This window comes from Cotesia glomerata, linkage group LG10 (assembly GCF_020080835.1).
Source record: "Cotesia glomerata isolate CgM1 linkage group LG10, MPM_Cglom_v2.3, whole genome shotgun sequence".
Lineage (NCBI taxonomy): Eukaryota > Metazoa > Arthropoda > Insecta > Hymenoptera > Braconidae > Cotesia > Cotesia glomerata.
Genome location: NC_058167.1, coordinates 13,547,185 through 13,566,993, shown reverse-complemented (window position 1 = coordinate 13,566,993; position 19,809 = coordinate 13,547,185). Strand labels below are relative to the sequence as shown.

Below are 19,809 nucleotides of genomic sequence, written 5' to 3'. Positions count from 1 at the left end.
CACCGTAATATAAAATAAAATACCATAACTTGATTATAAATCAATTATAATAGTTTAATTAATATCAATAATAATAATTAAAAATTTTATAATAACGGTGCTGGTGTTTTACAAAGCAAAGGCTACTCCTAAAGATTTTTATACTAATTAAATTGATAGAGCGTTTAAGCGATAAAAGAAAATACAATTTAGAGTTTTAAACGCAACGATTTTATTTATTCATTTTAATCTTTGTTGATTTATCCGCTATTTTAATATTTAACTGTACCTAGATCGAATACGTAGACAGAAAAAAAGAGTTGTTTTATTTTAAATTCATTCTTATTTATCAATTAAGTCTGTCGTTCATTACGTTACTCTGATTAACGTTTTATCTACCTGTTTTTATTTTTTATTTTTAATCAATTATTGGTATTGATCCACAGACGTTATTTCTTTTCTTGATTTTATATTACGTCTTTTATTAATCTCGATTTTTTTTTTAGAGTCAAATGGGACAGAAAGTTGGTGTTAAGATGGAGAAAAAATTTATTAAGTTATTAAGCTTCGAGATCGAGAGCCAAACCGATCTTGTGGCCTCCTGAACCGAAGTTTTTCCCGTCGATGTTCGTTGAGAGACTGAGAGTTACGCCTGAAACAAATAAAAATATCCATATTTAATTATCAGGCATAACTTAAATTTATTTTGGTTTTTTAATAAATTTTTTACCTAAAAAAATAAAACAATAACTTAACATATAAATTTATAACAAATATCTAATACAATTAAGCAAAACCCGCGAGAAATTGTAAACGTATAATACATTTAATTACAGTAATGCAATTGCAAGAACTAATGTACAAATTTAAATATCTTTAAAAAGTGAAAAAAAATCCATATTATCACTGTTGAAAACCGCTACTGAGCCTCGCAATTCTAGTTCGTACTTAAGAAAATATACGAGACATAATATAAATAGATTAGCACGTGAAGCTTCTATAAATACTGAAGTTAGTCTACCAGCTTTTTGTCTCGGCAAGGGCAGCTCAAGTTTGTAGAGACTCCCGCTATGCAGTGAAATCTTTTATCGTATCATTTTAAAGTAGCTACGTACCCTCGCGCATTTTTTGCTGGTACCCCAACCCGATCTGGAGCTGGGAGTTGACCTTGGCTCTTACACAGGCATCATTGTCAAGATCGTATTTGGTACCGAGACCGAACTGTGTAGAATTGTTGCTTGAATTCCACGCAATGCTGATGGCACCCTCCAATCCAGGCTTTACCTTGTGGTAGATAGATCCGTTGAACTCGCGACCGTTGTTTCTAAATTAAAAAAATTTTTTCATGTATTCAGCTGTTTATTTATTAATTAACTATCTTTTACCCGCGGCTTCACTCGCATTGCCGTTAAATAAGTGTCAGAGATCATTACAATAGAAATGAATTTTTTCAAACAATTTTTTTTATCTTTCGTAAAAAATAAAATTTTTTTTTTTTCATAAAAAGTATCCTATGTTACTTCTAATACCTCCAAGAATATATGTACAAAAAATAAAGTAAAAATATTGTAATTATTTTACATTGATAAAAAATTTTTAAGGCAATTATCTTTAAAAAAAAAATCAGAAGTTGGCAACTGTAGTTATGGTAAACATGGTAATTATATTACGTAATAAAGAGTACGTTGACTTACACGGAAGTGTGAACACCAAAGTCTTTTGCCGTAAAGCCCAAGGCAAAGTTGTTCTTAGTTATCTTGTTTCTTTGAGCGTCAAATGATGTTTGATATCCAGCAAGCCATCCTATTTATCGATAAAAAAACAAACATTATTAATCATTAATTATTTATTTGTAAAGAAACGCCCTCAACAATTTACAATATGTTACATTTTCATGTGTAGAATGTTTAGTTAATGTTCATATACAATAAATAGCATCTGTAAAGAGAAGATAGATTCAAGAGATTTGAGAAGAGAAAAAAACAAAAAGAAAAAAATTTTTAGTAATTGATATTTTATAATAACTTTTTGTACACCTGGAATATTATTTTAGAAATTATCAATTTAAATGTTAAGTACAATTAATAGTATTGTAAACCAAAAAAAATAATTTTTAAAAAAGCATACCTTGGTAACCAATTACAGCTGTTGAATGAATCAAAGGAGCAGCGTTTAAGCTTAAATCAAAATCAGCTGTGGCTGATACATTTTCGTGTTTGTACGTAGTCTTCAATTTTCCAGTCTTGCTCCTAAATGATAAAAAACAATTAATATTTTTAATATTAATTAATTTTAATGTTTTTTAATAACATGAAATAATGAAGTAACAAGTGGTGCTAGAACCAGAGCTTTAATTATTTAATAAGATGCAGAATAATATAATTTATAACACGATGATGAAAAATTGTAAAATTAAAAAAAAAAAAAAAAAAAAAAAAAAAAATAAATCTCTCAGATTATTTGTTAAGCTTTGTAGATGTAAATTAAAAAAAAAAAGTCTAAAAATTCATTATTTTTTATTTTTTGTAAATTTTTTAATATGCCACCCGGGTGAGCAATAAATTTCGATCTTTTATTGCAAATACGTTAAAAGTGATTCAAGATGTTTTTATAAAAAATTTTATTCTCTCCATTTTTGTTTGGGCCTTTTTTTTATATATATTTTCACGTTTTTGAGATATTTTCAAAAAAGTGATTTTTGGGGTGGTTTTTAATTATTTTCTACCCCCTGAATAAAATTCAACATTTTTTAATCCTTTAAATCCTTTAAATGTATGCTAAAATAAACTTATATTGAAAAATGCAGGCTTGCCTTTTGGATGGCAATTAAAATCCTCATTTTATCGGACTAAAAGCAGTTCTTACTGTTGTACAAGGTTAAATAAATCTGTTTTTTAATATTTCAATATTTTTGGTATTTAATTAATATTTTTAAAAATAAATATTTACCCAGTCTGGGGAGAGAAGGTACAACTGTATCCAATACTGAGCCCTTGAAGAAGTTTGTCGGCGATGGTGACATCTGTACCCAGAAGATTGTCTGTGTTCCACTTCTCAGAGAAAGTCAATCCATACTCCTTGATCTTGTACTTGGTCTCCAAGTTTCCTACGACGACTCCAGTGTCTTGGTTCGAGAACCCTCCGCTGCAAAACTCAACGCCAGACTCGGTTTTGGTCTTTACGTCGAGCTTCAGTAAACCAAAGTGGTATCCTCTGCCGAAGACATCACGGGCGCTTTTTCCCAAATCACCATACGTTGGAGGAGCCATTCTGTAATTTTTTTAAATTCATTTTTATTAAAAAAAATTTGTGTTAATTTTTTAATTTAATAAAATTTACAGGAGAATAAAATGGAGAATTGACCGCTTCCCAGTTAAGTCTAGTTTGCTCTAGTTTTAACTGAACAAATCTTGATAGAATAATTGATCACTGTCACCCGTCTTTTTAAAAAAAAAATAGCAATTTTACGCTTAAAAAAATGTCAAATTTGATAATAAAAACTAATAAATATTAATATCGAAAATTTACTTTGACGTCTAGATAATTTATTATCAAGAATAAAAATGAAAAAAATTTATCTAAGGCTTCTTGAAAAAGGTTGGCGTCACAAGGCGTTGCATATAAGCATTATTGACCTGCTACGGTTATTACATAAGCTGTAGATCGTGTATATTAACGCTAAATAAGAGTGAGGTTGAAGTTCTCTCTCACATCGGTGAAATAAATTAAACAAGCCTGGGATTTCCCTAAAACTGACCAGACCGAACAGTCATTAGCTCCAGCGGTGATATGATAGGTATTTAAATCACGATAAACTTTCAGACAAACTTTAATTTCTCAACGGGAGCCTTGATCTCGCTGCGTAGGCTATTCTGCTCGAAGGTCACCTAGTACGACATTACTTGTCGGATCCAACCGGTCGATCAATAAGCTCCGATAAATAATTTATTATGAATGAATGCTCCTGTTTTAATTCATCACTTTTCTGGCGAATTAATTGATTTAATGAAACGGTTTAATAATTATATTAATACTCACGTTAAATGTTAATAAAAGGCAGTTGATGAAGAAAACGATTATATTCACAAATTTGCGTGCGCGCAACGATGAACGATCTGCCGGCCAAGGAAATAGCTCGTCGGGAGTTTTCAAGGCGCGTGCGCGTTTTTACGTCACCACATCCCCTGGTTTGTTACTTTTGATTTGTTCCGATGGATGGAACCACTTGCGACTTTTTTTGATTAATTTTCAATTTTGATCATCTGAAAATTCTGATTCTAACTAACTGACAGGTTCAACTTAAAAAAGTGCAACAAACTTCAGACTATTTTTTGGATTTATTCTTCAATTTAATTTTTATAATTAAAAAAATAGTTTTTAAAAATTGCAGTTTTTTTTTATTTTATTGATTTTTTAAGGATCAGGTATTTAATTTATATTAAAAATAAAATTATTATATGAAAATTAAGTTAGCCGACATCTAAAAATTTTTAGAAGTTTTTCTTATTGAAAAAATTATTCTAAAAAAATAGAAAAAAAATTTCATTTGTAAATAACTTGAAAAACTGAAAGTGCAATTTTTTAAAAATATTTTTTTGTTCTAATTTAATTATTGAAAAAAAATCAAAAAATTAAAAACGTCGGCTAACTTTATTATTATAATTATTATTAATATTTATTTATATGAAATATTTGTACATAATTAAGCATTGGATGAAATTATTTATCCTAAATTTAAAAACTGGTCCCATAAATGGATTTTTTTTAATAATAAATTGTTGGTTAAGAAAAATCAAAAAAATTGTCAAATAATATCTGAAAATTTTCTATGAAAATTAATTTAGAGCAGATATTTGATAATGTTTAGAATTGTTGTTAACAAATAAATTACGGCAAAAAAATAAGAAAAAAAATTGACATGTAGAAATTTTTAAAAATAATTTTTTATATTTAATTTAATTGTTAAATAAAATTAAAAATTAGTCAAGTGGCAGCTAACTTTAATGTCATAAATTTTCTATTTCATCTGACATTTTTTTTTATTTTTCTAATGAATAAATTATTAAGAAAAAAATTTAGTGAAAAATTTCCACATGTAGAAATCAAAAAAAAATTTTAAGCGCGAATTTTTATAAATATCTTTTTTTATAATAATTACTTTATTATAAAAATCCCAAATTGTCAAAATCAGCTGATTTAAGAATGATATTTGACAGACATAAGAAAGTTTCTTAGAATTTTATAACTATAAAATTATTATGAACAAAATTTAATTGTAGTTGATTAAAAAAATTGATAATGATTTTTTCCGAGTAAATTTAAAAATAATATGGTCGTAAAACAAAATGAAACGTTTAGAAAGTGGTAGATCTCTGAAGTACAATCTAGATACATCCATTTTGGCAAACTACCCAACGACTTGCAGATGGAAGATATTTTTAATTTTGACAAGAGTATAAAAGTGTTGAGTTGATCGGCTGGTTTAGTCGCAAATAACGCTAGTCAGAAACAACTGTATGATTAAAAATATAAACATGACAGATTCACAAGTGAGTTTTATTGAATATTTCTTTTTACAAAATAAACAATTATTTATTTACTTACTTATTTATTGATATTTTTTTAGAGTAAGCCACTTTTGTCAACATCAACATACAGTGTTCTTCATAATGATAAAATTGGAAGGTAAGTTCATTGACTGTTCTATTTTCTATTTTAAATATTAAGACATTCTAATGATTAAGACAACATTATTTTAATTTAAAATTTCTACAAATTATCACTTTTAATTTTAATATTTTCAACACTACCAATTATATTTCTTCCCAGATACATGGTGGCAAGTAAAGACCTAGAAGCGGGTGAAGAAATTCTGTACGAAATGCCATTTGTGGTAGGACCCAAAGCATCGACATACCCACTCTGTTTGTCTTGCTTTTCTTCCTGGCCACAAACTCCAGAGCAGACATTGTGTTCAAGATGCAGCTGGCCGGTCTGCAACGAGAATTGTGCTAACGCTTCAATCCACAAGGATTACGAGTGTCCAATTTTTGCAGCAGTTGGTGAGAAATTCAACGTTTCCGCTGCTTTGGAAGAATCCAATGTCACCAACGTGCCCCAGCTTGAGTGTATAACCCCGCTGAGACTTCTTCTGGCCATGGAAAAATTCCCCGAGAGGTGGGAGAAAGAAGTTAAGATAATGGAGGCTCACAACAAAAATCGCTCAGATAAGAAGCAATGGAAAACTGACAATGTCAACATCGTTGGCTATCTGAGAGACAGGTTGAAACTTGACAGGTTCTCTGAAGAAACTATTCAAACAGCCTGTGGAATTTTGGAAATAAATTCTCATGAAGTTAAAACTCCCATGGGATTCAGTGCTCGTGCTTTGTATCCAACAGTTTCTATCATGAGTCATTCTTGTATTTCAAATACTAGTCACAGTGTTTGTTCCAATGACTTTAAGTAAGTTTAAAAAAATTTTTATGACTTCAAAATTCTGATTTTTTAGTTTTTATAATTAACTTATTATTTCTTCTTTTTCAGAGTAATTTTACGGACTACCGTAAAAGTTCCCAAAGGCAAAGAACTGTATGGAAGTTATACACATTCTCTGTTACCAACATTGATGAGAAGAGAAAATTTGTTGGAAGGAAAACATTTTTCTTGTGCTTGCGCAAGATGTTCAGATCCAACAGAAATGGGAACGCATTTATCATCTTTGAAGTGTAATAAATGTGACAATGGAGTTGTACTTCCTCTAGATTCTTTAGGTAAGAATTAATTGCACGCCTCATAAGCGAAGCGTTGGGGTAGTGCTCTACCCTCGACATTTCAAAAAAAGCAATTTTCTCGAAACTGAAATTGATTTTTTTTATTTATATCGCACTTACAGGATAATCTGAGTGTACTAATATCAAGTAAAATAATTTGTCAGGCACATGAAATATATTTCAATAACAATTATTTTGTTTAACATAGTAAATGTTTCTGTGTTTATGGATTGGTGTATGTGGTAGGGAAATTGCTCGAAAAAATGATCGTACCGGAATAATTTTTTTTTTTATTATCTAAAGTAACACACAACGTACTTCCTCAATTAATATGAGCGTTCATTTCACTGTTGTTAAATTATTATTTATAAAAAACTAATATATGACTGCGTATTTTTTATGACATTAAAGTTAGCAACTTGACCATTTTTTAATTTTTTTTAACAAATTATTTTCCAAAAAATTATTTTTAAAAAATTGCATTTTTTATTTTTCAAAATTTCTACATGTCAATTTTTTTTCTACTTTTTTTTCCCATAATTTATTTGTTAAAAAAATTCTTAAAATTATCAAATATCTGCTAAATTAATTTTCATCATTTTTTTATATATACTTCTACAAATTTTATTATAGTATTTTTTTCTTCACCTTAGAATTAAACTAAACCATAACAGAGTTTTCTAATTTTTATTATTTTGATTTTTATATTTTATTTTAATAAATTTTATAGTAAAAAATGAGATTATGAGGCGTGCACTTTTGGATTTTCCAAACTTTTTCTTCCTTTATCAGCTATAATAATGCCCGACAAATTATTAATTAATTAATTTATTTATTAAATTTTGATCCTAGAGCAAGTGCTCCCTAAAAACCATCATAATTAATTACATAATGAGTACATAATATTTATTAAACATTAAATATTAATTAATAGACGCAGAAAGCAGTTGGAAATGCACTCATTGCGAGTTCTCAACGTCCGGAGCAGCTGTAAAAAAAGTATTCGACGTGATAAACGCCGAGGTAGAAGCCGCGGAGTCCTACAACGCTCTAGACGGCGCAGATGCAGTGCACATCCGCGAGAATATAATGAAGAAATACCACTCTGTTCTCCATCCTAGACACGCGTTTCTTTCAATTCTCAGAATGTCCTTATCGCAGCTTTATGGCCGAGTCGACGAGTACAATCTCGACGATTTGCCGGACATCGTTCTTGAGCACAAAATAGACATCTGTCGAATGCTACTCCAGGTCTTGGATGTCATTGAGCCAGGGTACACCAGAGCAAGAGCATTGACACTCTATGAGCTTCACGCGCCATTACTCTTCATCGCAAAGTCTCAATGGAACGCCGGAACTATCGATGACGCGGCTTTGAAGTCCAAGATGACCGAAGCTGCTAGTGTTCTCAAAGATGCGGTCACTATTTTGAGTTTGGAGCCTTCTGTTACCATTGAAGGACAGCTTGCCAACGTCACTAAAGAATCATTAGCGCAGCTAGAAGAGTCGATTAATAATCTTTAATATTTATTTATAAATATTGTATTTTTATTTTATAGTATACGAGAATTTTATATATTAGATATAATTATAAGTAAATTTATATTTATATTAATTATATTAATCTATTGTTTTGCAAATTAAATACATATTTTTAAATTATTAAATGACATCTATTAATAAATTTTAATATGTTGAAAAGTAGTACATATATTGTGCTTATTTACATCAATATTTATCACATATATCAGTAAGAGTTAGTATATAAACGCTTTCTATTTTAGTTTTAACTTACAGAATAAGCGAAATGCATTTCAGACGTACTATATTTCAAGTGTTGCTAATTTTAAATAACTCATTGGTACTCTCTACAGTACTCGAGTCGATTTAAACTCTGCTTCTTCTTAAAAAAGTGCTTTCATTCTTACTGTATATATTTACTCTATATTTTATAAAAAAATAGTTAATAATAAAAAAATGCGCATTGAAGAAATAACTACCGGTAGTACTGTTAAATATAAAGAGTCTTATTCTGATAAACTTGGCCGCTACTTAATAGCAGCTAAGAAAATAGCTCCCGGCGAAGTTATTCTACGTGATAACCCAATAGTTGTTGGTGCTGCGTCTTTCAACGATAATTCTCTGTGTTTTTCATGTTTCCGTGTGATAGAACCAAAGCCTATCGGCTTGAAATTTCCTTGTCCCAAATGCAAAGTCGCAATTTTCTGTTCAACAAATTGTGAGGTAATATTTACTTTTTATCATTACCGTATATTCCATTAACATCACTATGCACTAAAACTAGACTTTCTCTTGAATATTTTTAGACACGAGAGTCATTCCATACGCCAGAAGAGTGCAAATTACTAAAAGATAAATTATCTGAGTCAGTAAATCAGGATATTAGAGGAATATTGCTGCTGATTCGATTGCTATTGATAAAAAAAAGAAACGCCGAGCTGTGGAACAGGATAATTAATCTTGAAGCTCATTTGGAGGAAAGAAGAAACACTCATGTATGGAAGGAACGTCAAGAAGAAATAGAAATTTTTAAGTCGTTTGAATTTGGTGAAAACGATGAAGATCTTCAAAGATTGTGTGGAATTATTGATGTTAATTCCTTTGAATTAAGATCTCCAGGTACTCTTGATTCTGCTTTACGGGGATTGTATGCAGAAGCTGCTTTGATGGCTCATGATTGTCGTGGAAACACTCATCTTACTGTGGATGATGATTTCCAGCTTACTGTCTACGCAAGTCAGTCTATTGATGAGGGAGAGCCTATTCTATTTAATTATACTTCTTCTTTATTGGTTAGTTTCAATCCCTGTAGTTTATAATTTTTTTTATTTTTTTTTTAAACAATACACTGATACACTGAACCCTACAGCAAAGCCAATAAGCAAGTTCCATTAGAAAAAAAAAAAATAATAACAGTTACATAATGTTTGAAAATAGTGCTTATTAGGGTGCGTGAAAATTTAATCTTCGAAAGCAACCTTTTAAAATTGAAATTTTGAGTTTCGCTTTTAACAGGAGCTGTATTTGGGTATTTCCTGATATATTTTCGTGTATAATTTATTTGATATTCACAGAATTTTTTAACAGGAGTTTCGTTTGGCCAAATTTTGAAATTTTAAAATTCCAAAAAAATTGCTTCAACAAAACTCCTGTTAAACAATTATGTGAGCATCAAATAAATCCTGACACATCAAAATATCTCAGGAAATGCCCAAACCTAACTCCTGCTAAAAGCGGAACTCAAAATTTCAATTTTAAAAGGTTGCTTTTAGAGATTAAATTTTGACGCACCCTAGTGCTTATATGTAATAGTGATAGTCATAAGTCCATAATTGATGAAACTAGTAAATACATACATAAAAAATGCTCTGACTCAGTCTCTATTTAGTAAACATAGTTTCGAGAAACAATCAACATTATTTATCTCATAAACATCAGCTGTTATCAAATATTATAAAAAAATTTTTATTTTATCAATATTATAAAAAATTTATTATTATTTTAATATTATATTGTAATAAGTTGATAATTTTTTAGGGGACTGCTGAAAGAAGAGAACATTTAAAAAAAGGTAAATACTTTGAGTGCAATTGTCCGATGTGCGAAGATCCAGAAGAACTTGGTGCGAATCTCAGCAGCATTTATTGTCCCCGGTGTAAAGAGGGGTTAATTAGGTACGAAGGCAAAAAAATGAATCCTTATTTGAGAGAGAAGAAATGGAAGTGCAAGAAATGTCAGAGGTTCTACTCTGGAGCGCTGATTAAAACTACGCTGGAATTGACCAAGACACGGATTGATCAAGCAGATGAATCTAGAATTAAAGTAATTTTTATTTATTAAATAAAAAATTGTTATTTAAAATAATTACTTCTTTTAGGAACTAGAGACCTTATTGAAGAACTTTTCGATTATGTTGCATTCAAACCATTTTCTGATAATGAGTTTGAAACAAAAATTGCTGGCGTTGTACAGGAAAGAAATAACTTGCCTGAATCCGAAGAAAAAAATTTTGCAACGCATGATGGAACTTTGCAAAGGAATTCTTCAGGTTTTGGAAATTGTCGAGCCTGGAATTTCGAGGTTGAAAGGTTAGATTGGTTTTTTATTTAAATTATTTTTTTGTAATTGTTGAAATTTTTTCTATTTTTTTAGGGATAATATTATACGAAATTCATCTACCGATAATAATAATAGCGAATAAAGACTATGCGCTTAGAGAAATAACTTCTGAAGATCTGGCAAAACGGCTCGAAGAAGCTGAAAATTATTTGAAGAGATCACTGAGTATGCTGCTGATAGAGCCGGCATCAACTCCCGAAGGTGTTTTAGCGAAACGCGCTCTTCAAGAATATAAAGCGCTGAGACAAAATTTAGATGACGTTAGATCGTTACCGCCTTCGTTGGATTACAAAAAAATTGATTTTGAAATGATGAAAAAGCGGAAAAATAAAAAAATTAAATGAATTGCTTTTGTATTAATAGATGAAATTTATAAAATAAATTATGGAAGAAATTTATTTTATTTTTATGATATCTGACGTTGACAGACAGAAACTTTTTTTATAATTTTATAGCAATTAAATTAAATTAACCTTAAGTCAGTATTATTAATATATTATTTATAAAATTTACAATTTTTTTTTATAGACATATTTTTATTAAGGAAGTTCGAGCGAATCTAATGTAAAAAATAATTTTCAACTTTGATCTTTGAAATTAAATATACGTATAAATAAATACGTCATTTATCTCATCCCAAAATTTAAAAAAGATTCACCGTTTAGTAACTTAGATATTAAATTTTAAAAATCACATATTTTATCTCCTTATACACGGGCTCTTATGGCGGACAAACTTTTGTCGAGACTTTAATTATTTTTTTCAATAATAACCTCCCAACTTTAACAGATAAAAAACTATACACAAGAAACTTGGATTGTTGTAAAATATAAAAACAATTTAATAATAATACATTACCGATATAATTTTTGAAATATTTAAAGTCAAATTTTATGTTTGTAACTCGTTTATCGTCAGCCATTTATTCTAATAAAGATTTGACAACATCGCGTCAACAGCTGAGAAAAAAGAAAAAGATAGAAATATAGTCACAGAGAGAGAGAGAGAGAGAGAGAGAGAGAGAAATGTTTAACTCACACACTCATCCACGTCTCTGTTATGGGTATAATCAAGCGCGCTATTGCCAAATCTGTTTATTTATTCCGGCAAGTAATAAATACCAAAGTCATTTTATTACTTTACTTTACTAAATAAGTAAAAATCATCAATTATTATATTGTTTAAATTATTTTAAATTAAAATAAAGAATTTTGACGAATATTGGGAAGACTAAAATTAAAAAAAAATGTTAACACTATTTTGACTCATTAGTTACGCTCGAACTTCCTTTTAAGTATACTTTGTAAGCTACATTCAAAAATATTGTATAGTTTAATTACTTTATGTGAATTGGGGAAGGGGGTGGGGGTAAATATTTTCTATGAGTTCTCAGGTATAATTAGGGATGAGTCTTCTACATTTTACATTACCTAGGACTAGTTTGTCGCAGTTAGCAGAAGCAGAGAAGCAGAGAAAAGTCAGGTGATACTTTCAATTAAACAGGGACTGTGTACATCTACAAAGGTAATTTTTATTAGTATATTTCTTACCTAGGGCAGGAAAATAAGAAATGTCTCAGATCACATGTAATTGTTGACCGAGGCGAAGCCGAGGTCGACAAACATGTGATCTGAGGCTTTCTTATTTCCTGCCCGTGGTGAGAATACTATTTTTTTGTCCGACGAAGGCGGAAAGCGGCAACTTAGTTTAGCGCAGCGGGACGAAAGTTGTCACTTTCCGCCCGGAGGGCAAAAAAAATAAATTCAATAGTATATTTCTTCCCTCCGGGTGGAAAGCGGCAATTTTCCGCCCGCTGTGCTAAATGAAAATGCCGCTTTCCGCCTCCGTCGAGGAGAAAAATAGTATTCTCACCACGGGCAGGAAATAAGAAAGCCTCAGATCACATGTTTGTCGACCTCGGCTCCGCCTCGGTCAACAATTACATGCAATCTGAGACATTTCTTATTTTCCTGCCCTAGGTAAGAAATATACTATTATTCTGATAGATATTTTCAAATAAATAAATTCATTATTGAACAAATAATTATTTTAAAAAATACACAGATTTTTTTCTTAATTTTTTTTTTCTATGCATTGATTTCTGTTAATTTTAATATAATAATAATTTAATTCTTAATTTCAACCAAATAAATTTCAAAATATAATTATTAATTAAAAATAAATAATTAGAATAATAAAAAAAATATTAATAAACTTCAAAATAATTAAATGTGATTTTTTATTTTTAGATATGGAATTCTTAATTAATATTTTTTCATAATAATTTAATTATTATTATAAAAATAAAATAAATAACAGATGTCTGTTAATTCCAGTATCATAAATTAAAACATAATATTAATTGAATTTTTTTTTTTCTTTACAGAAAATGACTTCTAATGCAAGAAATTCATACGTAACTTTACTCCATAAAGCTGTGGATGATAATAACTACAAAGAAGCTAAAAACTTAATCAACCTCGGAGAGAACGTAAATGCAATGTGTTACTACCACCTAAAAAAATACAAAATTAATATAAATTGTACTGCGTTACACCTCGCGGTCTGCAGAAGAAACAAGAAGATCATGGAACTCCTCTTAAAGAACAACGCAGATGTCAACATCGAAGCTCATTGTCCTGATACTGATGACCATAATTGCTCAATAATGAGAAATTATTTAAGTCGCACGCCTTTGCTGCTCGCGATCGCCAAAGAAAATAAAGAAATGGTAGAATTGCTGATCAAGTACAACGTAGATGTAAATTTAAAAACTTCTACTGGAGAATCTGCGCTCGGCTTAGCTCTGAAGGGTAACGAAGAGGAATTGATCGAAATTTTATTAACCGCGGGTGCAGATATTGATTTGCGTTCCCAAAATCTCTTTTCTGTTGTCGCCAGGGGGGTGATTACTATGATCGTACGCCTTTGCAAATCGCTATTGAAAAGGAAGACGAGACTATCGTCAAGATACTGATCCAACATAACGCGGAAGTTAATCTTCCGATTACGACTCAAAAAACTCCGCTAGGTATCGCTATATACAAGAAAAATATAGGCTTGATGGAATTATTAATTCACGCAGATGCTCATGTCAAATCAATAAATTCGGGTAATGTGTCGCCGCTATATCTGGCTATGTGTACAGGAAATGTACAAGTTATGGAATTTCTTCTCGATCACGGTGCTGATTTTGGTAATATTGTGAAGTTTAGAGGATATTCACTTTGTCTTGAAAACTTTGGTAATATTGGGAGAAATGTTACTGAGCGACATACTGTCAAACTGAAAGCCCTTAGCTTATTCCCAGGCCCTTATTCTGGAGTAATTGATACAAAGTTTGATATTTTTATCAAAAAATGCTACGAAGAAATTGAAAAATTAAAAAAAGTTGGCATTAATATTCATAGAATTACTTTTTTTGATGTACTCACCATGTGCCAGCATAAGTTAGCCATGAAATTGACTCATGTTAGTGAGGATAATTTAGCACTTTTGAAGAAAAAAGCTAAATTAACTTTTCCGTTGTATGGAGAGTTGATTAAGCATCATCTAATCAAAGCAGCCTGAAGAAAGAACTTATTAATTAAAGCCGATATTACTCTTATTGATATTTTCGAGAGCGCTTTTCCAGATACATTTTTTAGAAGAATGTATTATTATTTTTCTGATCAAGATTTAAAATTATTAAGTTAATATTAAGTCAAAGTAAAAGCAGAGAACCCATGTTTTTTTTTATTTCTTCTTTTGCCTTTTTACGTCAAAAAGTTATTAAGTAGTTGTGAAGGTTGATTTACTGTAAAGAAAAAATTTTATTAAAATAAATATTTTACACTTTTTAAATTTTTGTTTTTATTTATTAATTTAGAACTAAAAAATATTTTTATTCAATAATATGTTTACTTTGAAATCAGGAACTTAAATTAAAGCGATAAACTCCAATAAAATAGTTTAATAAATTAAAAAAAAAATTTATATATATATATATATATATTAAAAAATTTTTTTTTAATTTATTGAACTATTTTATTGGAGTACAGATTGCGCAAAGCTGAGAAAATTGAATGAAAATTAATTTAGCTGATATTTAATAGCTATTAAACTAGTTTTAAAATTTTTTGTAACAAATAAATTATAGTAAAAAAAAATTAGAAAAAAAAATTGATATTTAGAAATTTTAAAAAATAAAAAATGCAATTTTTTTTACAAATTTTTTCTGTTAACAAAAATTAAAAAATTTTCAAGTGACTGCTAACTTTTATATCGTGAAATTTGGAGTACAGCTGCGTTACTGCCGTTTTTCTAATCGCTTATAAATATAAACATTGCATGTAATGATTAAAAAAATAAAAATACAATAAAGATTGTAAATTTAATATAAAAATCAATAAGAACAAAAAGTTCATTTAAATAATCTAAAATAGTCAATATCAATTAAAGACGAGAAAAAAATGAACAAACGCATGCGCCATTTAAATTTTATTATTTGGAAAATGTGGAAACACCAATGAACACCATCCACCCCAATAATAATATCTAAATCGGACATGACGTGGTACGAAAATACTTTCCTCATTGTTGTTTATATAGTGAGCGATGCCAGCCGGTACAGTAAACGCATAGTGATTTATTATACTTAATAAAAATATGATAAGTACGTCTAATTAAGTTAATCGTCCATTCCAACACTACTAAGCACACCCGCCAGGCTTTATTTCGTATCATTTAGACTTCTCAGGTACAGTTATATTTTTTTAGCTATCTTTTTCGTACATAACCTCCGCTTGACTGCTGTATTTTTTTTCAGGTATACTTGTCAAGTAGTAATTTATAGTAATTGTAATTAATAATTATTCATAGCCATGCTGGATCAAAGTATCATCGGTCTCGGTATTATTATCACCTTGGCTGCGGTTTTTAATTTTTCAATTCATAAAATTGATGAGGGTCACGTCGGTGTTTACTTTCGGGTAAGTAATTGCACTAAAGTTAATCTATTGTTAGTTTTTTTAATTATTTATTTTCATTTTTATTATATTAGGGAGGTGCATTATTACCACAAGTTAGTCAACCAGGATTTCACATGATGGTCCCACTGCTAACTACATTTAGGTCTGTTCAAGTTACATTACAAACTGATGAAGTTAAAAATGTTCCTTGTGGTACCAGCGGTGGTGTGATGATTTATTTTGACAGGATTGAAGTTGTTAATATTTTAGATTCTAATGCAGGTAATTTAATTCATTAAAACATTCATTATTTTGATTTATTAATTCTATGATACTGAAATTAATAGACAGCTGTCAATTTTTAGCTTTATTGAATAAGAAAATGGATATTAAAAAACTACTTTAAAGAAATTTTATATGTAATTAAATTTGGCAGTCAATTGACCATTTTTTAATTTTATTTAACAAATTTATTCAGAAAAATTATTTTTTAAAAAATGTCATTTAATGTAGCGCATATTTAATAATTTTAAAAATTTTATAACAAATTATGGCAAAAAAAAATTGACATCTAGGAATTTAAAAAAATACAAAATGCAATTTTAGAACAAATCTTTTTGTTAAATAAAATTAAAAAAATTGTCAAGTGACAGCTAACTTGAATGTCATTTTAAAAAATTGCATTTTTTTTTTTTTTTTTTATTTCTACACACGAAAAGAACAAGATGACACTGGATATCATCCCAGATTATACTAAGTGAAAAAAAATTTCAGATGGTAGCTAGTATAATCCAGAATACAATGAGTATAATCCAGATATCTCGCAGTATAATCTGGATTTTTTAGCTACTTTCTGAAATTTTTTTTCACTACAAATTTCACTGAGTATAATTTTGAATAATATCCAGTGTCATCTTGTTCTTTCCGTGCATGTCAATTTTTTTTCTCATTTTTTTTTTTGCTATTTTTATTACAAAAATTCTTAAAAATATCAAATATCTGTTAAATTATGTTTCATAATTTTAAAATTTCTATCTGTAGAATTTTTTTTTAAATTAATTTTACATTTTTTTGATTGAGAAGAAAAATTCTAAAAATTTTCAATATTTTATTAATTAATCATCTCCAACAATTTTAAAATTAAAATAAATTTTACAATAGTATGAAAAATAATTCTTTTTATTAATTTATAATTAATAAATTATTAAATTTATTTTTTAGTTCACAACATGGTAAGAAATTTCACTGCAGATTACGACAAAACACTAATCTTCAACAAAGTTCACCACGAACTTAATCAATTCTGTTCCATTCACACTCTCCACGAAGTCTACATCGATTTATTTGACCAAATAGACGAAAACCTAAAAAATGCACTGCAGAAAGACTTGAATGAGCTTGCTCCAGGTCTAAGTATCCAAGCAGTCCGGGTAACAAAACCCAAAATACCCGAAACAATACGGAAAAACTACGAGTTGATGGAAGGCGAAAAAACCAAGCTGCTGATATCAATTCAGCACCAGAAAGTTGTCGAAAAAGACGCAGAGACAGACCGGAAAAAAGCGTTGATTGAAGCGGAAAAAGAGTCCCAGGTTGCGGCGATTCAGTACAACCAAAAGATTATGGAGAAGGAATCTCTGCAACGTATGGCTTCGATTGAAGATGCGATGCATTTAGCGCGCGAGGAAAGTCGCTCTGACGCTGATTTTTACCAGATGAAGAAACAAGCTGAAGCTAACAAACTATTACTCACCAAAGAGTTTCTGGAACTGAAGAAATACGAGTCCTTAGCCAAGAACGCTAAGATCTACTACGGGCAAGACATACCCAAGATGTTCTCAATGGGAGGATGCTCCAATGATCCGGATCTTGGTGTTCATTCTAGTGCAGATGATGATAAGAGTAATGGAGTTTAAAATTTATTTATAACTAATTAATTACTTAAGTATTAAATATATTTTGTAATTTAAGTTTTTATTACCATGATTGATACCTGATAAATAATAATTATTTATACCTCCTGTAAATCATCAAATTTGTTTAAATTAAATAAAGTGTTGTTTTATAAATTACATTCATTTAATATTATTATTATTATTATTATTATTATTATTATTAATGACATTAAAATTAGCAGTCATTTGATAATTTTTTAATTTTATTTAATAAATAAATTCAGGTACTCCGAAAAATTATTTTTAAAAGATGGGATTTTTTAATTTTCTAAATGTCATTTTTTTTCGCATTTTTTTTGACATAATTAATTTGTTGAAAAAATTTTTAAAATTATAAAATATATGCTACATTAATTTTCATTTATTATTATTATTAATATTATTTAATTACAAAACTAATAATAATTTTTCTTTCTGTCAAATTTAAATTTCCCGCTGCAACTTTTTCGAACATCTGACACTTGAGTCGCTTTTGACTACTAAAAAATAAATATTTATCAAAACAAACCTAAAAGACTGTTTTTGTATCACTTAAATCTAAAATAAACAAACTTGTAAGTCGTAAAAAAAATCAAATAATTAAAAAAGTGAAATTATAATTATTTAAAAAAAGTTTTTACAAAATTCAAGAAACCATAACCATAAGTGACATAATTCAGATTTTTACTCAAACTTATTACACTTAATAAATATTATTATATTATCTTCATCATGACAGTTGTAAGTAGAATTTTTTAAATATTTCATTTTTTTTTTTACCAAAAGATTGGCAATAACTTTTTGTCCAGGAACTAAAAAAATTTTTGTACCAATTATTGACAAGTGTGGAAGGACTGCACAGTATTTTGATAACTGACCGTGATGGAGTACCAGTTGTGTCAGTATCTACAGATACGGCTCCAGAGTTAGCGATGAGAGCAATTTTCCTGTCAACTTTCGGAATGGCCACGGACCAGGGTAGCAAGTTGGGTTTAGGGAAGAATAAAACTATTATGTGCATGTACAGTAGTTACCAGGTAAAATTAATTTATGCAAAAGAATTCTTGTTTTATTACTGTGATAATTAAAAAAATTACTTAAATATCTTTCAGGTAATCCAAATGAATAAATTACCTCTCGTGGTCAGTTTCATAGCATCGCAATCCTGCAATACAGGGCATATTCTAGCGCTTGAAAACCGTATCGACCCGATCCTGTGTAATTTAAAATGCGCTGTCGTGGAAGCCTGATGGTTACCCATAGTCCACTATGGATGATAAACTGTCTTAATCTTAATCTGTTAATTTTTTTACCACTGGAAGTGTCTACACGATCGAGTAATAGATTATGACTCATAATTTATGACAGTGAAATTGATTAAAAATAATTTTTAAGAGGAGAAAACATACATATTTTAAACGAAACAAATTTACAATATATACATCAGGTATGAAAAGCCTAACTGAAGTTTGTAAGCTAATTTTGCTATTTAACAGAATTAATATATGATGATTATGATTATTGATTAATAATAGTAATTATAATAATTATTACTGACTATGTATGATTTGTTGGTAATTGTATATTGAATTGTATACATTTTATAAAATATAAGAATTTTCAAGGTATGTTAGATATAAATAGATTTATAATAAATCAATGGTATCATTAAGTTTTCCCAATTTAGAAATCTAATTTGAAATGATTCAATCAATGCAAATCGTATATCTATATATCAATATTGCCATTCTAATACGTCGTTTCATTTTGACATTGATTAAATGGGATTCGATGAATGAAAATATTTATTCAAAAATAATTAAGGTAAAAGACCCAGTTATTGACACTGGTTTAGTTATTGATACTTGCAATTTTATTCAAATTTTATAAAACAAATTGACTAATAAATTTATAAATATAATTTTTGAGTTATAAATTTTAAGATAATTGATCTTTTTTTTTAATTAGAATAAAATTGCAAGTGTCAATCAACTAGGCCAGTGTCAATAACTGGGTCTTTTATTTTATTAAACT

The 19,809-nt window shown here is 28.9% G+C and overlaps 6 protein-coding genes across 9 annotated transcripts; 5 read left to right on the top strand and 1 right to left on the bottom strand.

Annotated features, from left to right (window-relative positions):
• Positions 1-312: 312 nt before the first annotated feature.
• On the bottom strand, positions 313-4,169 carry LOC123273457 (voltage-dependent anion-selective channel-like). Of its 2 annotated transcripts, none has more exons than XM_044740861.1 (6): positions 4,018-4,169; positions 2,929-3,249; positions 2,107-2,228; positions 1,674-1,782; positions 1,095-1,303; positions 313-631 (listed from the first exon to the last, which is right to left on the bottom strand). In XM_044740861.1, exons 2-6 carry the CDS (start codon positions 3,246-3,248, stop codon positions 540-542), a joined length of 852 nt encoding a protein of 283 aa, XP_044596796.1. In that variant the 5' UTR covers position 3,249; positions 4,018-4,169; the 3' UTR covers positions 313-539. The 2 variants fall into 2 exon arrangements, with proteins under 2 accessions (XP_044596796.1, XP_044596797.1); XM_044740862.1 differs by lacking the exon at positions 4,018-4,169 and adding an exon at positions 3,319-3,411.
• Positions 4,170-5,396: 1,227 nt separating this feature from the next.
• On the top strand, positions 5,397-8,331 carry LOC123272679 (SET domain-containing protein SmydA-8). Its single transcript, XM_044739620.1, has 5 exons — positions 5,397-5,528; positions 5,606-5,664; positions 5,809-6,444; positions 6,526-6,752; positions 7,687-8,331. Exons 1-5 carry the CDS (start codon positions 5,496-5,498, stop codon positions 8,274-8,276), a joined length of 1,545 nt encoding a protein of 514 aa, XP_044595555.1. The 5' UTR covers positions 5,397-5,495; the 3' UTR covers positions 8,277-8,331.
• A 247-nt stretch (positions 8,332-8,578) lies between these two features.
• LOC123272677 (SET domain-containing protein SmydA-8-like) lies at positions 8,579-11,273 on the top strand. 2 transcript variants are annotated; one of them, XM_044739619.1, is made up of 5 exons: positions 8,579-8,996; positions 9,080-9,565; positions 10,311-10,595; positions 10,651-10,853; positions 10,926-11,116. In XM_044739619.1, exons 1-5 carry the CDS (start codon positions 8,730-8,732, stop codon positions 10,972-10,974), a joined length of 1,290 nt encoding a protein of 429 aa, XP_044595554.1. In that variant the 5' UTR covers positions 8,579-8,729; the 3' UTR covers positions 10,975-11,116. The 2 variants fall into 2 exon arrangements, with proteins under 2 accessions (XP_044595554.1, XP_044595553.1); XM_044739618.1 differs by having other exon boundaries at positions 8,581-8,996; positions 10,651-10,861; positions 10,926-11,273.
• Positions 11,274-13,281: 2,008 nt separating this feature from the next.
• LOC123273438 (putative ankyrin repeat protein RF_0381) lies at positions 13,282-14,462 on the top strand. Its single transcript, XM_044740837.1, has 3 exons — positions 13,282-13,797; positions 13,842-14,216; positions 14,337-14,462. The coding sequence occupies exons 1-3, from the start codon at positions 13,282-13,284 to the stop codon at positions 14,460-14,462; spliced, it is 1,017 nt and encodes a 338-aa protein (XP_044596772.1).
• Positions 14,463-15,345: 883 nt separating this feature from the next.
• On the top strand, positions 15,346-17,832 carry LOC123272823 (erlin-2-B-like). Of its 2 annotated transcripts, none has more exons than XM_044739822.1 (4): positions 15,346-15,630; positions 15,753-15,862; positions 15,934-16,123; positions 17,063-17,832. In XM_044739822.1, the coding sequence occupies exons 2-4, from the start codon at positions 15,755-15,757 to the stop codon at positions 17,755-17,757; spliced, it is 993 nt and encodes a 330-aa protein (XP_044595757.1). In that variant the 5' UTR covers positions 15,346-15,630; positions 15,753-15,754; the 3' UTR covers positions 17,758-17,832. The 2 variants fall into 2 exon arrangements, with proteins under 2 accessions (XP_044595757.1, XP_044595756.1); XM_044739821.1 differs by having other exon boundaries at positions 15,347-15,630; positions 15,700-15,862.
• Positions 17,833-18,296: 464 nt separating this feature from the next.
• LOC123272827 (ragulator complex protein LAMTOR3-A) lies at positions 18,297-19,226 on the top strand. The gene is made up of 3 exons (XM_044739825.1): positions 18,297-18,516; positions 18,585-18,812; positions 18,888-19,226. Exons 1-3 carry the CDS (start codon positions 18,508-18,510, stop codon positions 19,023-19,025), a joined length of 375 nt encoding a protein of 124 aa, XP_044595760.1. The 5' UTR covers positions 18,297-18,507; the 3' UTR covers positions 19,026-19,226.
• The last annotated feature ends 583 nt before the right edge of the window (positions 19,227-19,809 follow it).

Excerpts from the sequence above, each read along its gene's own strand:
- LOC123272679 (XM_044739620.1), top strand. The coding sequence starts at position 5,496 with ATGATTAAAAATATAAACATGACAGATTCACAA. Across the intron at positions 5,529-5,605 it reads TAAACATGACAGATTCACAA|AGTAAGCCACTTTTGTCAAC; the intron begins GTGAGTTTTATT and ends ATATTTTTTTAG. Across the intron at positions 6,753-7,686 it reads ACTTCCTCTAGATTCTTTAG|ACGCAGAAAGCAGTTGGAAA; the intron begins GTAAGAATTAAT and ends ATTAATTAATAG.
- LOC123272823 (XM_044739822.1), top strand. The coding sequence starts at position 15,755 with ATGCTGGATCAAAGTATCATCGGTCTCGGTATTATTATCACCTTGGCT. Across the intron at positions 15,863-15,933 it reads ACGTCGGTGTTTACTTTCGG|GGAGGTGCATTATTACCACA; the intron begins GTAAGTAATTGC and ends TTATTATATTAG. Across the intron at positions 16,124-17,062 it reads TATTTTAGATTCTAATGCAG|TTCACAACATGGTAAGAAAT; the intron begins GTAATTTAATTC and ends TTTATTTTTTAG.
- LOC123273438 (XM_044740837.1), top strand. The coding sequence starts at position 13,282 with ATGACTTCTAATGCAAGAAATTCATACGTAACTTTACTCCATAAAGCT. Across the intron at positions 13,798-13,841 it reads TTTCTGTTGTCGCCAGGGGG|GAAGACGAGACTATCGTCAA; the intron begins GTGATTACTATG and ends GCTATTGAAAAG. Across the intron at positions 14,217-14,336 it reads TCCCAGGCCCTTATTCTGGA|CATAAGTTAGCCATGAAATT; the intron begins GTAATTGATACA and ends ACCATGTGCCAG.
- LOC123272827 (XM_044739825.1), top strand. Across the intron at positions 18,813-18,887 it reads GCATGTACAGTAGTTACCAG|GTAATCCAAATGAATAAATT; the intron begins GTAAAATTAATT and ends AATATCTTTCAG.
- LOC123272677 (XM_044739618.1), top strand. The coding sequence starts at position 8,730 with ATGCGCATTGAAGAAATAACTACCGGTAGTACTGTTAAATATAAAGAG. Across the intron at positions 8,997-9,079 it reads TCTGTTCAACAAATTGTGAG|ACACGAGAGTCATTCCATAC; the intron begins GTAATATTTACT and ends GAATATTTTTAG. Across the intron at positions 10,596-10,650 it reads CAGATGAATCTAGAATTAAA|GAACTAGAGACCTTATTGAA; the intron begins GTAATTTTTATT and ends TACTTCTTTTAG.
- LOC123273457 (XM_044740861.1), bottom strand. The coding sequence starts at position 3,248 with ATGGCTCCTCCAACGTATGGTGATTTGGGAAAAAGCGCCCGTGATGTC. Across the intron at positions 1,783-2,106 it reads AGCTGTAATTGGTTACCAAG|GATGGCTTGCTGGATATCAA; the intron begins GTATGCTTTTTT and ends ATCGATAAATAG. Across the intron at positions 632-1,094 it reads CCAGCAAAAAATGCGCGAGG|GCGTAACTCTCAGTCTCTCA; the intron begins GTACGTAGCTAC and ends TATTTGTTTCAG.